At 37.3% G+C, this 18,866-nt stretch overlaps 1 protein-coding gene across 1 annotated transcript in view; it reads left to right on the top strand.

Moving 5' to 3' along the window:
- Positions 1–16,597, top strand: part of GMCL1 (germ cell-less 1, spermatogenesis associated) — a 37,986-nt gene extending 21,389 nt beyond the window's left edge. The window contains exons 10-14 of the mRNA XM_058683824.1: positions 293–362; positions 3,789–3,864; positions 8,439–8,584; positions 10,791–10,878; positions 15,468–16,597. Coding sequence (XP_058539807.1) covers positions 293–362; positions 3,789–3,864; positions 8,439–8,584; positions 10,791–10,878; positions 15,468–15,596 — 509 coding nt within the window. The 3' untranslated portion in view covers positions 15,597–16,597. The remainder of the gene's footprint in view (positions 1–292; positions 363–3,788; positions 3,865–8,438; positions 8,585–10,790; positions 10,879–15,467) is intronic.
- The last annotated feature ends 2,269 nt before the right edge of the window (positions 16,598–18,866 follow it).

Raw genomic sequence — 18,866 nt, 5'->3', positions numbered from 1 at the left:
TGAGTTCAAGCCCCGCGTCAGGCTCTGGGCTGATGGCTCAGAGCCTGGAGCCTGCTTCCAATTCTGTGTCTCCCTCTCTGTCTGCCCCTCCCCCGTTCATGCTCTGTCTCTCTCTGTCTCAAAAATAAATGTAAAAAAAAAAAAAAAAAAATTTAAATAAATAAATAAATAAATAAATAAACTTGACTTTAGAAGTGGTAACAATTTTATCAACTTCTTAAAATTTTTAAATGCTTTATGTTCTTCCACATTTACCATTCTTCTTTTATCTTTGTTTATTTTTGTATCTTAGAATGGCTATCTTCTGTGTACAAACAGCAGTGGCTTGCTATGCTTCGGGCAGAACAAGACAGTGAAGTGGGGTAAGTATATTAGATGATATCATTGTTCATTAAAAAAAAAAAAAGAAACTTCTGCTATGAATTTTTAAATGCATTTATTGTATTGAAAAATCAAGAGGTGTTAAAGTAGAGAAAAGATTATTAATCAACTTTTATTCTTACATTTCTATAACATCCATATTATTAATATCTTTCTGATCAATTAATGGAATGTTTGAATAGTCATTTGCTATATTTGTAAAAATTGAATAATTCATATACTTTGTTTCACCTAGTGTTATGATTTTCTTTCAACATACTTAAATATTGCTTAGAATAATGCTTTCACAAAGCATGATTTTCATATTTATATAATAGGTAAAGCTAATTTCCTTATTTTGTGGTAGTGGGAAATTCTGATTAATTTTTATTAACTAATAGGTGTTTTTGAAGACCTTTGAGTCTGAAATGAATTAACATAATCCAGTTACAAGGCCTCTGTAACTGTAACCCCAAAAGCATATGACACACAAAATATTTCTGTTTTCTTCATTTTAAGGGAAAGCAGATTATCTGTTCTTTGAATGTGCTTTGCAGTTCATAGAAGTACTTCCATATTTATTATTTGATCTTTATACTAGCTCTCTGGTGTAGGCTGTGTGAGGAGACAGTCCATCCATGAGTGTATATGGAAGAGGCCTTAAGTTTGGCCTTTTGGGGTGGCTGAGCGGCTCAGTTGGTTAAGCGACCAACTCTGAATTTTGGCTCAAATCATTCAGCTCCACTGCTGTGCGCTCATTGCACGGAGCCTGCTTCAGATCCTCTGTCTGCTTTCTGGCCCTCTCCCACTCGTGCTTTCTCTCTCTCTCTTCCCAAAAATAAATAAACGTTAAAAAAAAAAAAAAAAGGTTTGACGTTTTTTGCTCCTGACCTCTTTTAAAACATTTTTTTTAAATGTTTATTTATTTATTTATTTTTGAGAGAGAGGGATAACTAGAGCAGGGGAGGGGCAGAGAGAGGGAGAGAGAGAGAATCCCAAGCAGGCCCATCGCTGTCAGTGCAGAGCCCTGTACAGGGCTCGAACCCACAAACCATGAGATTATGACCTGAGCCAAAATCAAGAGTCTGATGCTCAACCAACTGAGCCACCCAGGTGCCCCTGTTTTAGCTAATTTTTATACACCAAAAAACTTTCTAAAATATATGACCTAGTTATGTTTATATTCAAACAGTGAGTATATGAAAGTGTTATACAAACTCATGGTAATGATTATGAGGTTGTTATCCAGGACTCTTAGTTTCTATTTTATTTATAATTTATATTCCATCTTTCTCCATATATAGTCACAGCATACTTATCCTGCACAAATAAAGTCAGATTGTTGAAATAGAAATAACAAAAAAAGGAAGTTAACTATTTAATGGAATTCAGATTCAAAGCATTTTATAATGTATGAAATATTTTCAAAATCATCCTACTTCTTTTGTATCCAGTTTTGAAATGTTGAGTGTTCTTATTTTTCAAGATTTTCCTCATCTGTATCTTTACTGAGTTCAACATAGAGTCTGACCTAAGAGACTGAGCTGAAAAAAGTGGGTTTCCTCCCCTCAGAAGTGTATGTATGATTGTAGTAACCCAATGATTTGCTCTGTTTCACAGATACAGAGCATCTGCTCACTGCTGCAGGGCTACTAACGTGAGGAAGACAGTGTATTTTCTGGATGTTAGGTTCTAATCTAATAAAGTCTATCTCCAGGGTTCTCCTCTTCCATACTCTTCCACATTTCCAACAGGTTATCTTTCTGAAGCAGAAATACAATTGTGTCACTTCCCTGCTTAAATATGTCCAGAGATTTGATGACAGGGACAATTGTTATTCTTTATGTTTGATATATATTATGTTAACGTATTTTAAAAGTCCCCATCTTTAAGAAATACATTCTGAGGGGCGCCTCGGTAGCTCAGTGGGTTAAGCCCACAGCTTCAGCTCAGGTCATGCTCTTACAGTTTGTGGGTTCAAGCCTTACATAGGGCTGTGTGCTGACAGCTGAGCTTGGAGCCTGCTTCGGATTCTATGTCTCCCTCTCTCTCTGCCCTTCCCCGGCGCGTTCGTTCTCTCTCTCTCTCTCTCTCTCTCTCTCTCTCTCTCTCTCTCAAAAATAAACATTTGAAAAAAAAAATACATTCTGAACTATTTACAGATTAAAGGATGTGATGTCTGGAGGATTAGCCTCAAAATGATCAGTTAGGAGGGATGTGGGGGAATAGTGGGCTTGGAGTAAAATTGAAGCAAGAGTACTGAAGCTAGATGGTGAGAAAATGTGGCTCATTATACTATTTTATTTATCTTTTTGTTTGAAATTTTTCCTCATAAAATATAAAAATAACCCAAATATCTTTTACTTCGTTTCCTCTCATGCTCATCTTAGGCTCTGGTTCATACATTTGGTATTCTTTTATGCTCCACATTCTTTTTACCTACTATTCCTTCTACCTGGGATGCCCTTCCCCTGCATAGAATCCACTTCTGATCTCTATGCCAACAAACACTCTTCTCTGTGAAGATCTCCCCTCTAATCCCAGACAGTAAATCTGTGCTTTCTTCATGCTCCTAACATCACAACTCTCTCCGCATTATTGTCATTATTACTTATGTCTTTAGTTCTCTACTAGACTGAACTCTTGGGTGTTGAGGATGTGTTTTATTAGTTTTTTTTTTTAATTTATTTTTTATGTATTTGTTTCAGTATTTTAATTTGATGAAGTTTCTAAGCACTTAATAAATGTTGCCTATGATGAATATATTGTATTACTTTTATCATTTGGAACTCCAAGCTAATAATAATGGCCTTTTCTTATAACTTGAAATACCAAGTTTCTCTTAGTTGATTAAGGTTTTTAAAGTAGGGAACCAAGTAAAGATCAATTGATAAAATTCTACTGTTAATATTACTATATATTATATTATATATAATATTATATATAATATATATATATAATATAACAGCTAGAATATATTATATTCTAGCTGTTAATATTAAATACTGAATTTGCATGGTTATACTGCATAAAAGATGGCTTGGATGTGAAACAGTAATGTCCAATGGTAGTTAATACAAAGTCACATCTTAAATAATAGATTTTAACTTATTTTGCTTAATAGTTAGACTTTTAAGTGTTTTATTTTCTTGATGAGCACAATTTCTTATAGATTCCCCCCCCCCCAGTTTAGCTGAGCCCTAATAAAAGTATTCTAGAAGTCAGGGCAATAAATGAAACATTAAAGTTTAATTATTTTTTTTTATTTAGCAAAGGCAATGGACTAAATTTAATCAGTATATTCTAATTTTATACCACAAAAAGGTATTTTTATATCTGTTAGCAAGTTTTTCTCTTCTTTTAATCTTATTCTTTATTTAAACTATTGCCTATTTTTGTGAGATTTCACATCTTATGTGTATTTCTAGGCCTCAAGAAATCAATAAAGAAGAACTAGAGGGAAATAGCATGAGGTGTGGTAGAAAGCTTGCCAAAGATGGTGAGGTAAGCATGGGCTAAGACTCTTAATATTTTCATGAAAATTGTACTATTAGTGCAAAATACACTTTCAGTAACAATCATGACATCTGCCATACCGCAGAGCTTTTTGGTGCAGTTTCTATACCATGATCTCCTAGGCAAGGAGTTAGGTGCTCAGTGGTAATTGGTTATTCAGCCCTGCATGAGAATGTTGAGCTTTCTGTGTCCAGCTAAGAGGCCTAGAGAATCCCTCAGCAATCCAGAAATTACGATAAATAAGAAATTATATGGAAGCTTTTATGTAATCTTAAAAGTCCATTCTTTGTATAAGTACCCTAAATCAGTGACATTCAATGAGCACTGGGTGTTGTATGTAAGCGATGAATCAATCATGGGAATCTACCCCCAAAACCAAGAGCACACTGTATACACTGTATGTTAGGCAACTTGACAATAAATTGTATTAAACAAAAATAAAAACAAACAAAAAAAGACACTCAAACCCTTTGATTGCTACCCACATTTAGACTTTTTCATTTTTTTTTCATTTTTTCATTTTCATTTTTTTCATATTTTTCATTACCATATGTAAGTGTATATAAATGAAACAAAAGTATTATGAAACAGTATCTACTGCTGCTGTGTCCAAAGATCCTATTTTGTATTTAACTTTTTTAAAAGCTAACTGTGACTCATTAAATTGATTTCAATAGGACATGGACTACATTTTTTAAAAATCCCACTCTAATTATAATTGTCATCTTAAGAAATCATTCAGCCTGGGGCACCTGGGTGGCTCAGTCGGTTAAATGTCCGACTGCAGCTCAGGTCATGATCTCACAGTCCATGAGTTCGAGCCCCGCATTGGGCTCTGTGCTGACAGTTCAGAGCCTGGAGCCTTCTTCGGTTTCTGTGTCTCCCTCTCTTTCTGCTCTCTCATCTGCTATCTCTCTCTCTCTCAAAAAATAAACATTAAAAACATGTTTAAAAAAATCATTCAGCCTAATTTATTTAACCATTCAGTTATTTTTCTCCCAGATTTTCCCTCATTTTAACTTTTTTGTTTTTAGAAGTTAATTATTTTATGTTTGCATTCATAATTGTGATGTGTGAACAGCATATGAAAGGGGAATAGGTAGGTGGCTTCTTTATTCCTTAGTCTTCCTTGTTGCCTCTTCCAGACCTTGTGCCTCCCTCATGCCTAATTGAACCACAGCTCCTTTGAAGCATGCGCTTTCTACTACACTACTCACTACTTACTATAGCCATCATGCACTGGGCTATCTGCGTTTATCCTTGTTCTTGTTGTCAGTCTTGGTGATTTTTGACCATCTTCCCCACTGTGGTCTTATGCTCTACCCTACCTCAGGCACCCATTTCCTGGAAGCATATCCTCAGTTTTTGCATTACTAAATAATACACCCCCTTCAAAATCACCTTTTCAAGTATACCATTTTTAGACTCCACCTCCTTTTATCTTTCTAACACTCTCTAGTACCTAGACTCCCAACAATTGTTGAACTCCACAGGGATGTACAACACATTGTTCTTATTCTTTTTTTCCCATTATCCTCTCACCCCATCCCTACTTTCTTTACTTACATTTTATGTTCCCTCTTAAAATTGGTCCCTGGCTAATAGTCTTAACTTCCCTTTTTACTCTGTCAAACTTAGCTGGCTAAACCCCAATTCTTATTAAATCCTAACTTTCTTGCTTCCAGACAGATAAATATGATTAAAGAAAAACAGCGTACCCCACAGGTTTCACTTGAATGGTTGTAACTGTAAACTTGAAACAGGTCTTTAGTGCTGCATGGTGATCTTCATTTCCCTAGTGAATTTATCCTGCCATTCTTTGAGTACCTCTTAGACCTTCTCAGAAGGGGCAGTGCTACCTGCCTTATTCTTAATCTGATGACCTTGTTTCTTTCATCACTCAGAAAATAATAGCAATAGGAAGAGAACCTATCCATCCACCTACCAAACAGTTCTGCCAGTCTACCTGCAGCTGTACCTGTGTGCTATGCTTTTCCTCCTATTAGAATGGATGAACCATCCATCCCCTCCCCTCATTACAAACTCCATCCCTTTTTACCTATTCAGAACCTTTCAGTTTTTCTCTTCTACTGTGTCATTCTCACTTAGCATATAACATACTCTACCACCACGCATCTGGGACCACACCCTGACCCCACATTCTTTCCCCCCCACCCCCACCCCAGCGCTCCATATCTCTGCATCTCTTTTAAGCAAAAAACTCATTTAAAAATGTGGCCCATATTTGTCTATACTTCCTGTTTTTTGATGCTCTCTTGAATTCACTCCAATTCATTTATCCCAGTAAATTCCAGTGAAACTGCCATGCTGTTTGTTGTCAGTTATTTCCACATTGCCAAATAAGCAGTTTTAAAAGCTTTTTCCAAAAGCTCTGGGCAACGTGACATATCTGCACTCACTCTTGGGGTTTTTCTCTTATTTGACTTTCAGGACAGTGTGTTCTGCTGGTTTTCTTCCCAATTCATTGGTTGCTCCTTCTAAGTCTTTCAAGCCTTCGCCTGCATCCTTCTCTTTCTCAACAGATGTTGGCATGACTTGAGGCTGGGTACTTGGACTTCTTCTCTGTCTGTGCTTACTCTGAAGTGATCTCATCTACTTCCTATGACTTTATACTGATGACTTCATATAGCAGCTACCCACTTGACAACTTTCTCAGAATCCTAATAGCATCTTGAGTATAATAGTCCCAAGCTGAACTCTTTGATTTTCACCCCCAAACTTTCTCCTTCCCAAGTAATTCTCTAACCCACAAATGGCCCCTCTGTTAATCCATTGAATAAGCAAGCTCCAAACTTTGGATTCTTCTCTCTTAAATACCACACCTGGTGTTCATAAAAAGTTCCTCCAGACTCTACTTTTGAAATACATTCTAAGCATGTCTGCCACTACCACCCAAGTCCAAGCCACTATTATCTCTTGCCCGAACTATTGTAGTAGCCTCACAGCTGCTCTCCGTTTTTACTCTTGCTCTTCTACGTTCTATTATCCTTACAACAGCCAAAGTCATCTTTTGTAAATGTAAGTTAGATGGTGTTACGTCCTTCCCCAAAACTTTCCATGAGCCTCTTACTGCACTTAGAAGAAATCCATGTCCTTACTGTGGACTACTAAGCCCTACATTTTCTGGCCCCCAGCTGACTCTCTGAACTCATCCCCATCTTCTGTCTACCTAAGTGATTGCCCTAGTCACATAGCCCTTTTTGCTCTTCTTCAGATATGTCAAGCATGTTTTTATCTCCAGAGCTTTGTACTTGCGGTTCTCTTTGCCTAAGTCACTCTTTCCCCAGATAGTTACTGATCTGCTCCTTAGTTGACTCAGGGCCTTGCTCACCTAGTATCACCTTAGACTTTCTCTGACCACCTATCTGAACCAGTAGGCTCCCCAGCTACAAGCTCCCCTTCTCTACTGTGTCACTCTCTCCTGACAGTCTATTCTGTTTTGTTCTCTTCCATTCCATTCCATCAGTTCCTTCCACACAAACATATACACATATTAAAATACACATTTCCCAGGACAGAAACTTACTGCTATTCAGCCTAGAGCAGTACTTGGCACAGGATATGTGCTCAGTAAATATCTGTGAACTGTTGAATTAATGTTGTAATTCAGAGTGTCAACCAAATACTTGAAGCCCTAACTTTCCTTTGCTATACCATACCACATCACTTCATAGTCTCTCATTAACTATTAGGTGATAGAGTAAACAAACAAACTTGTGAACCTCATGATGGTATTTAAAATAACTCAGTTGTGGGGTGCCTGGCTGGCTCAGTCAGAAGAGCATGCAACTCTTGATCTCTGGGTCATGAGTTCAAGCCCCACGTTGGGTGCAGAAATTCCTAAATAAACTTAAAAAAATAAGTAACTCAGTCGTGACTCTGTTGGTTAGATATTTAAGAAATTTAGGGTGTTTTTAAAGGTAGATTTTAATGGGTTCTTATTACCTCCATTAACCTCCCAGCCCCCTAAGCTATACCTACTTAGAGTTGCAGTGAAAAGTCATATTTCTTTCTTTTTTTAATTTTTTGTTTATTTATTTTTGAGAGAGATAGCAAGCAGGGTAGGGGCAGAGAGAGAGAGAGAGAGAGAGAGAGAATCCCAAGCAGGCTCTGCACTGTCAGCACAGAGCCCAATGTGGGGCTCGAACTCACGAACTGTGAGATCATGACCTGAGCTGAAATCAAAAGTCAAACACTTAACCAACTGAGCCACCCAAGCACCCCAAAAAGCTATATTTCTTATGATAGAATTACAGTGTGGAGAGAGAACGAAACAGATCGTGAAGAGGTGATATTAGGAAAGTCCCTTAAAGAATGATTACCATAGAGCCTGCTTTTCTGGCTTTGAAATATACTATGCCTGTGTGATAAGCCTTTATATATCTTCACAGATATATTCTGTGTGGTAAGCTTTAAGGGAAAGGGACCCATGAGAGAAATATTTGGAATGAGGCAGAGAAAGAAAAGACATTTTGAACTTCTAATTTGTGACTTGCTAGTATGATGAACTGAAGTAAATCTTTCTCTTTTATATTTCTTAGTACTGCTGGCGGTGGACAGGTTTTAACTTCGGCTTTGACCTGCTTGTAACCTACACCAATCGATACATCATTTTCAAACGTAATACACTGAATCAGCCGTGTAGTGGATCTGTCAGTTTACAACCTCGAAGGAGCATAGCATTTCGGTAGGATGAAATTTCCCTGCCCCACACCTCCTCTAGGGCGGAAAAAAATGAAATAAAACCTGACAATTTACACGAACAATAGTAGAGTTTTGGTAATACAATATATATGAATGTGCAAGGAAATAATAAAGCTCCATTCCTGTGAGGTGTTAGTAATAATCAAAATCAAAAAGTCTGAATCTAGTATGTCAGAAAGAATAGGCTGGAATATGAATGATATGGGATTGATAACTAGACTTAAAGCTGTTACCTTGCTGCTGTTCTTGCAAATAAAAGGTCCAAACTGGAAAGACAGCACAGTATTTTTCCAGGAAAACACGTCTGGTATTGTCCTTCACCCTATGGGATTTCAAATGTCCAACTTTGCTAGTTGAGCTGGCTGTCTTTCTGGAGAGGATGCTGACAAATTGGAAAATAGCTTAATGAACAGATTTTTTAAAGTCATATATTTATGCCTACCTTGACTCAAAATGGATCAAAGACCTAAACATAAGAGATAAACTAAAACTCTTGGAAGAAAACATAGGGGGAAAGCTTGTTGACATTGAATTTGGCATTGATTTCTTCAACATGACACTGAAGCACAGGCCACAAAAGAAAAAAATAATTTGGACTTCATCAAAATTAAAAGCTCTTGTATATCAAAAGACTCTGTCGCCAGAGTAAAAAGGCAACCCATGAAATGGGAGAAAATATTTGTTAACCATGTGTCTGATAAGGAGTTAATATTCAGAATATCTAGAGAACTCCTAAAACTCCACAACAAATAAATAAACAACCCCATTCAAACATGAACAGGACTTACATAAACATTTCTCCAAAGAATATATACAGATGGCCAATGCGCATTGTTTCATCTTTGAAAGATCACTAATCAGAGAAATACAAATCAAAGCCACAATTAGATACTTCCAGACCCATTAGGATGGCTGTTATCAAAAACAAAGCAAAACAAGTGTTGATGAGGATGTGAAGAAATTGAACCTTTGTGCCTTATTAGTGGAAATGTAAAATGGTGTATGCTTTATGGAAAATGAAATGACATTTCCTCAAAAAATTAAACAGAACTACCATATGATCCAGCAATTTCTCTTCTGGGTATTTACCCAAAAGCAGGGACTGGGACAGATCATCTTCATACATTCATCATGAACCTGGTACATTCATCTTCATAGCAGCATTATTGACAATGGCCAAAAGTTGGAAGCAACCAAAGTGCCAATCAACAGATACCTGTGTAGATACTGTCCATACCTACAATGGAATATTATTCAGCCTTGAAATGGAAGGAAATTCTTAAACATGCTACAACATGAACCTTGGTGACCTTGTGTTAAGTGAAATAAACCAGTCACAAAAGAACAAATGTTATATGATTCCACTCATGGTACCTAGAATAGACAGGTTCACAGAGCAAGTACAGTGGTGGTTGTTAGGGGCTGAGGTAAGGGAAAATGGGGAATTCGTGTTTACTGGGTACAAAGTTTCAGGTGGGAAGATGAAAAGGTTCTGGAGATGGATGGCAGTGATGATTGCAAAACACTGGGGATGTATTTAATGCTGAGAACTATCCACTTAAAAATGGTTAAAATGGTAAATTTTATGTATATTCTACAATAAAAAAGACATAAATTATTTTCTATCTTAGGTATGTATAATAGCACAAGCTTATAAATCTAAAGAGGATCAGTTTAGAATGTGAAAAGACTTAAAAATCTTTTATCATATAAAAGAATATGGAAGATAAAAGTAAATATTAAAGTGAGGGGGAGGGCTTGTTAAAATTAATCTGTGGTTTTAAAAATCATGTTTAGGGGCGCCTGGGTGGCGCAGTCGGTTAAGCGTCCGACTTCAGCCAGGTCACGATCTCGCGGTCCGTGAGTTCGAGCCCCGCGTCAGGCTCTGGGCTGATGGCTCGGAGCCTGGAGCCTGTTTCCGATTCTGTGTCTCCCTCTCTCTCTGCCCCTCCCCCGTTCATGCTCTGTCTCTCTCTGTCCCAAAAATAAATAAAAAATGTTGAAAAAAAAAAAATTTTTTAAAATCATGTTTAAGGGCACCTGGCTGGCTCAGTTGGTGGGGCATGCAACTCTTGATCTCGAGCTTGTGGGTTTGAGCCCTACACTGGGTGTAGAGATTACTTAAAAATAAAATCCTAAAAAAATCATATGTTTATTTTTTTATTTGTGTTGTTTCTTTTAAATCCTAGATTACGCTTAGCCTCTTTTGATAGCAGTGGAAAACTAATCTGTAGTAGAACAACTGGCTATCAAATACTTACACTTGAGAAAGATCAGGTATGTCTGATTACTTTTCTGTTGTTTGGTTATAGTATTTGTCTTTTGAATCCTCTTTTGAAAATTCTTAAAGAATTAACATTTGATTTAAAAATCAGTTTACAGTTTTTTTGAAGGTAGAGATGGAAGCACCATGTTCACTTATGCATAATTTACTCCCATGTTATTAGAAGTGTAACTAAGACTTGTAACTAAGTGTAAAAAAGAAAACTCGGTTTGATTTGAGGGGCAGGGGAAAGCTGATAATAGAGAAATAATTGTTTACCCTGAATATCTTCCCCCAAAAGTTATGAATTTTAATCGCTTTATCCATTTGTGCATAAATGCATTTATTTATACATTAATAGCAAACACCATGAGGATAACCCAGTGTGTCTCCATAGCTCCTGTATGTTAAGAGAACATTATCCTCTAGCGCAATAGGTTTCTAAAGTAGCATCTGTAATTCTAAGTAGCATTCCAAAATTCTCTCTGAAGCCATTTGTTCCTTTATATATCACATGCATGTAGAAGTTTCAAAATGTCATGATGAGAAAGTAAGCCATTTTCGAAAAGTTACATGAGAGCTGTTAAAATATTAAGGAAGTTTACTTCTATTAAAACTAACCACTGGGGGGCACCTGGGTGACTTAGTCGGTTGAGCATCCGACTCTTGATTTTGGCTCAGGTCATGATCCCAGGGTTGTGGGATCGAGCCATGCTTCGGGCTCTGCACTGAGCCTACTTGAGATTCATATTCTCTCTCTCTCTCTCTCTCTCTCTCTCTCTCTCTCTCTTCTACCCCCCCCTCACCTCCCCTTTCTCTCTCTGCCCCACTCCCCCACTCTTGCATGTGTGCACTCTCTCTCTCTCAAGTAATAAAAATTAACCACCATTCCAAGGGACATACTGTTTTAATAAAGGGTTCAGAGCCTATAGTTCACATAAATTATTAGAAGTTAGCAGTTTTCCTCACACAGAAGAGACTTATAGAACATTAGAATTTATGGGGCACCTGGGTGGCTCAGTGGGTTAAACGTCTGACTTCAGCTCAGGTCATGATCTCACAGTCTGTGAGTTCGAGCCCCACGTCGAGCTCTGTGCTGACAGCTCGGAGCCTGGAGCCTACTTCAGATTCTGTCTCTTTCTCTCTCTGACCCTCCCCACTTGTGCTCTCTCTCAAAAATAAATAAATGAGGGGCGCCTGGGTGGCTCAGTCGGTTAAGTGGCCGACTTCGGCTCAGGTCATGATCTCTCGGTCCGTGAGTTCAAGCCCCGCGTCGGGCTCTGTGCTGACCGCTCAGAGCCTGGAGCCTGTTTCAGATTCTGTGTCTCCCTCTCTCTGACCCTCCCCCATTCATGCTCAGTCTCTCTCTGTCTCAAAAATAAATAAACGTTAAAAAAAAATAATTAAATAAATAAATAAATGAAAAAAATTAAAAAAAAAAAAAGAATTTAGCATTGCAAGGAACCTTGGAGTGATCATTCTGGCCTCACATACCCTGTATGAGAACTCCTTTAACAGCATTCTTAATGGGATCCTCCACTAGTTGCAATTCAGGCAACAGAGAGCTCTCTCACATAGTAGGTAATATTTGAGAAGGTAGATATATAATAAGAAAGTTCAAATCTGCCTTCAGTAGGTCCCTCTGTTGGTTCCTCTGGTGCCCTCTGGAACTGCATGAACAATGGCTATCTTTGCCTTCTACCTGGAACATCATAAAAAAATACTGTCATGGCTCAAAGCCAGAGATTTTTTTAAAAAGCACCAGGCCAAGATAATAGTTGTATTCCAGGTGTTCCTTGAGTTGTTTATTCAGCGAACATTTGAGTCCCTACTGCATGCTAGGTTCTGTACTAGGAGTTGGGGAAATAAAGAGGAGCTTATGTTATATAGCTTAGGATAAGTTGCATGGTGGAGATGAGCTCAGAGTAGTGTGTAAAGTTGAAGAAGTCTCTAACCCTTACTGTGGGATTGGGGGCAGGTGTGGTTGTTGGGAGAGGAAGAGAAGGGACAACAGCTCATGGAAAATTCCCTCTCCTGGAAAAGTTGAAAAGTAAATGGATACCTGAATCAAGCTTCAGATGATGAGTAAGATAGAAGCAAGGGAGCACAAGAGTCATTCAAAGAACTGAAAGAGATTTGTAAGAGTTCAGTAGGACTAGAGCAAGGGCATGATGGGCTGTGGATGGAGTTTGGACCTTTTCCCGAGATTCTAGTGATCTGTAGAGAAAAATTGCAGTGGGGAGTTGTATATGTGTTTTTTACATAGGTTATAGATATTTGTTATAGAAAAAATAGAAAATATAAATAAGCAGAAAGGAAAATCATATGTATCCCTCTTACAGACGACACCAAAATTAAATGTGTAGAGAATCTGACAGGACAGAAACCTAGGGGTGGGCCAAAAAAGGTAACCTGGTGAGACTTTCAAGAGCTGGGATGGGAAGTCAAAGCCAAATTGCAAGAGTGAATGTATAGATAGCCTATAAAAAAGGAAAGAAGAGGTAGAAGCCAGTAGCTGATGGTTTGAATTTGAGTTGCTTTATATCCAAGTGAGGATTTCCAGTAGACAGTTAGATTTATAGATCCTGGAATTTAGACCTGTATGGTAGAATGGGGGGGAATAAGAGAACTATAGTACAGACTAGTGGTGTGAGCCTCAGAGAAGCAGGGATTGGTAAATGAAGATGGAGAAATAATGGTCTGGAAGTAGAAATGGACGTAGAAAGATGCCACCGCTGTCTGGTGCTGTGATATGTGGGATCCTCAGCTTCCACTCTGTAATGGAAGAAAGAAAATGGAACTTCATGGTGCTTCAATGCAAACATGGAGGTAAAGTGAGCCCTCAGGTGGAGTTAAAAGTTTAGTAAAGCTAGGATTAGATCTGTCTAGTTTGGGGACTGAGATTGGGAATTAATACAGTCTAATATTCAGAAATCTGTGTGTCCTTTCAGCTCTCAAGTGATGTCCACCTGGCGTCCCTCTTTTCCCCAAGTTGGGAAAAGAACTACCCCCACCCCAGCCTTAACTATATTCAAATACTAGAATCTTCCTTGGAGTCTTTGTTTTGTTGTGGCACTGAATCTTGGTTTTTATCATCAAATATACCTATTGTCAAAGCATATGTCCTCAACAAATTTAGTAAGTGTGCCTTCACCTGGGTTATTGCTACAAACTTCGTCTATGCCAGGGTGACTCAACGTCTAAAGACCAACTATGTTTGATATCATTCCTCTCTACTAACCCTGTTAGTGCCATCAGCCCAGGTGATCACCTCACTTGACTCATCTCATCCGTCTTGTTCACTAACATTTTTTTTTAAAAAACACTATTTTCCCTGTTTGGGGGTATATAGAGATAATGTATGTGTGGAGGGGTCACATTTGTATTCCGTACCTTCTTTATCCAGTTTATCTGCTTCTCCCCCAACACACAAGCTGTGTCTAGTTAAGCCTACATCAGTCATTTAAATGTTCCAGTATGTTAGTTGCTCTTCATCGCAGGAGCATTTTCCTCGTGAAAAAAACAAAAACTCTAGGTTTAAACAGTGTTTAATAGTATGTTCTTCAAAATGTATAAAATAAGGCAAAGCTGATATATATTACTGCAGAGAATGTATCCCAGTATTTAAAAAGTAGAAGTTCCAGGGGTGCCTGGGTGGCTCAGTTAATTAAGTTTCCGACTTTGATTTCAGCTTAGGTCATGATGTCACAGTGTGTGGGTTCAAGCCCCACATCAGGCTCTGCACTGACATCATGGAGCTTGCTTGGGATTCTCTCTCACCCCCCCACTCTCTGCCCCTCCCCTGCTCATGCTTTCTCTCTCTCTCTCAAAAATGAGTAAACTTAGGGGAAAAAAAGTAGAAGTTCCAGTGCTGTTCGTTTTAGTCTGAAGACTTACTCTGTTCACCTAATGCTGTTCATACATGGTTCCAAATAGAGATCTGTAGAATCAGAGATGGCTACATCTGTGTCTGTCAAGTATAGGATCAACTCCTATCTCTGAGATTTCAAGGCATTCTCATGTGTACTGATATAACTGAACCTGGAATTGATTTTACATGATAATGTATTTTATATTCCAAGAGACAAATAATATATTTACATTAGAGACAGTGGAAGATCCAGACAAGAGTAAGAACCATGCTTGTAGGTGCTAATAGTGACTTCCACCTTCTTCTCAACCATTTGCTATATCTAAGGGCCATCAGGAAATGAAGCCAAATGAGAAGTCTATATTTCTGGACTATATCTGTTCATAAGATATGTAGGTACTTGATAGAAATTTTTCAGTAACGAAAATAACTACCATTATTGAGTACTTCGTACATGGCTGGCTTTGCTGAGCCCTCCATGTGCCTTTTCTCATTTAATCCTCACTATAATCATATGAGGCGGGTATTTTTACTCATTTTACAGTAAGGAAGCTGCAGTTGACAAGTCATTGACTTGCCCAAGGATTGGAGTTTTGAGATTTGAGCGGTGACTTTGAGACTTCAGATACAAGCTCTCTTAACCACCATGTGATCTCCTTCAGTTCACTCAATTCAATAGTTTGGTTTTCTGTTTTTTTGTCTTGTCATTAAAGCTACAAATTTGTTTTATAGGAACAAGTAGTGATGAACTTGGACAGCAGGCTTCTGATCTTCCCTTTATACATCTGCTGTAACTTCCTGTATATATCACCAGAAAAAAGAACTGAAAATAATCGTCATCCAGAAAATCCCGAAAACTGAGGATCTTATCAGTTGGAAACAGTAGCACTTTGAAAACTTTATCGGCCAGCTTTAATTTAATGGCCCTACTGATATTCACATCTAAGGTGACTAACAATGACAAAGGCCTTATGAACTGTACAGATGATACAGAAGACTTTTCTTATGCTCATTACATTTCTATGCATATATGAAAAACCATTTTGAAGCCAAGAAAATATCTGTCAAACCATTTCTGTGATAAAGATTTTGACTCATGCTTTTAATTTAGCATCAGTAGAAAATTGCTGTAGGTAAATTTCACATTTCTCTGCAACCCAATATAGATTTAATTTTTAGTTTAAACTTTGATCTTACCTGATGTTAATGAACTTCAGTTATCTATCTGTAAACTTATTTTTATTTGGCTAAGACAATGCTGAAGGAACAATTTGGCCAGTTATAAATGCTCTTTCAATTGGTGCATTTAAAGCTGTCCTTTAATGTTTTCACCTGCTCTTTATGATTTCTCCTCATATTCTGATAATGCCTCCAAGCTATGCTTGTTTTTAATCATTAAATACTTTTTTGTGGTTTTGGAGACTAAGCTGGGGAACTTTTTATTTAATGTGAGCATTTTCATGCTATTTTATTTTGCTTTTAATTTAGCTTTGTTAGGATTTTTAACAAAATCAGCTTCAGACTTTCAAATGAACTTGAATGGGAGAGAAAATCCATTTGAATCTGAGGATATTCCTTTGCCTTACATGGTCATTTCTTTGACATTCTATACAACTTTATTCTTAGGTCATGGATTATTTATGTACCAAATATTACACTTTAAACATTTTCATTTTCTCTGGAGTTATTTATGTTCAAATTTTGGTTGGGAATCCTATTTCCTACTTAAGCTCAGGACCTTATAACCTCTGAATTGAGTGCCTTTGAGTTATACATGCTAATAGAAATTTCATGGTAAATGTAAATAAAGTCGGAGGATCTCATATAGAAGCTTATAATAAAGCATTAATGTAAAAATTGAACTTATTTTTGTCAAAAATTAGATGTATGGTTGTCATGATTTATATATGTTTGCTCCTTGGTTTACTGCTATTTTGCAAATAGCCATGCACATCTTCTTTCCTGTCAGAGTAAGTGCTATTTGTGATTAATGTATATTTTTAGTATGTTTTAAAGAATGGGAATCATTTTTATGTATCTGTATAAATAAATACCCATTTGGAAAAAGAATAAATAAGTTCTTATATAAAATGGACAAAAAAATTTAGTTGAAAACAGAATTTTTTTTTCTTTCTAGTTAGATTTTTTTCCAATTAGATTTAACTTTTGGAATTTGATAGTTTTCTTCCCCAGTAATATGTCCACAGGTTCATAAATTGCTTTTGTCCTTTCAAAATTCATCCCCTTTGACTTAAAGGAACCTTTTAAATGCCCCCCTCCCCCACTCCCTAAGCTGTAGTTTAAATGTTTCAAATACAATAATGTAGCTATATCAAGAGGCTAATTTCTTTTTAAGTTTATGTATTTTGAGATCACATGTGCATGCACTTGCGCGAGCTGGGGGAGGGGCAAAGAGGAGAGAGAGAGAGAGAGAGAGAGAGAGAGAGAGAGAGAATCTCAAGCAGGCTCTGCACTCTCAGCGCAGAGCCAGACACAGGGCTTGAACTCATCGTCCGTGAGATCATGACCTGAGCCAAATCAAAAGTCAGATGCTTAACCAGGTGAGCCATCTGGCACCCCAAAGGGCTACATTTCTCAGTTTTATATTTGACTATAATTATATCTTTCATGAGATGCTTTTTTTTCTCTTATTCTAGCATCAGAGGTTCCTTGCTAAAAAATATAAGTAATAATCTTAATTTGAATTATGTGATTAATTGAATTTTTAGAGATATTGGGAGAAAGAGAAAGTTTGAATATATTAGTAAAATTAACTATTTCATTTTATAAATTAACCAAATTGGAATTCTGTATGGTTCTTGTCCATTGGTTCTTTCCTAGCCAAATTGCTTACATCATCCGCAAACAATAACTACTTCTTCAATCACAAGTAGGTTGTGTTCTAATCTGAAAAACTGGTAATTGTCAACTAGTGGTAGTAAAGATCTGCTTTTGTTTTTGTTTTCTTAGCAACTTTTCATTCTTTCCAATAGGAATATTTTCACTGAACTATTAATAGTGTCAGCTGAAGGTATCATATAAACCATTATATACAAAAGCTTTTGTGTTTGTCTGCCTTTGCCTTATAGCCTTTGCCAAGCCTTTTTTTTAAGCTGTCAAGGCCATAAAACAATATTTACCCATTAATAATTATTATCTAACTTGGTTATTAGAATCGATTAACTGGATTATCAGTAAAGAAGAGGTCTCTAAGAAAATATTCTAGAGTCTCATGCTAAATTATTTTTTTAAGTTTATTTATTTTGAGAGAGAGAAAGCACGAGCAGGGAAGGGGTAGAGACAGAGAGGGGGAAAGAGAATCCCAAGCAGGCTTCTCACTGTCATTGCAGAGCAAGACAGCAGGCTCAAATCCACGAACAGTGAGATCCATGACCTGAGTCAAAATCAAGAGTCTGCCGCTTAACCAACCGAGCCACCCAGGTGCTCCTCTCATGCTACATTATTAGAGGACTATAAACGTACCCTTTTTAAAAAAAAATGGATTTGCCTTGGGGCGCCTGGGTGGCTCAGTGGGTTAAGTGTCTGACTTTGGCTCAGGTTGTGATCTCACAGTTCATGGGTTCAAGCCCTGCGTCGGGCTCTGTGGGGACAGCTTGGAGCCTGGAGCCTGCTTTGGATTGTGTGTCTCCTCTCTCTGCCCCTCCCCTGCTCATGCTCTGTCTCACTCTCAAAAATAAATAAATGTAATAAATTTTTTTAAGAAAATGGATTTGACTTGAAACTTAGCAAGATATAGGCAAAATAACAGTGGTAGTCAGTAGCTTTATTTATTGAGTGTTCAGTGGCTAACACTCTATCACATTTTAAGTCTTTCAATGGGATTGCCATTATATAAAGATAATTTTCAATATCAAGTGCAAAAGGTTACCAAGAGTCACTGTGGCTATTTAAATTTCAGTTAATTAAAATTAAATGAAAGTTAAAATTTACTTCCTTAGTCACACTAGGCACACTGTGACTAGTAAGCACAGGTAACTAGTGGCTACAATATTTCCACTAGTGGCTGCTAGTGGAAATACAGAATATCTCCCATCTAGTTGCAGAAAGTTCTATTGGCCCAGAATATTGGTCTATTACAATATTTGTATTTAACGTAAGTTAATTATAAGT

The sequence above is a fragment of the Neofelis nebulosa genome, chromosome 9 (assembly GCF_028018385.1).
Source record: "Neofelis nebulosa isolate mNeoNeb1 chromosome 9, mNeoNeb1.pri, whole genome shotgun sequence".
In the NCBI taxonomy this organism is placed as follows: Eukaryota; Metazoa; Chordata; class Mammalia; order Carnivora; family Felidae; genus Neofelis; species Neofelis nebulosa.
This window is presented reverse-complemented; position numbering and strand designations above follow the sequence as displayed.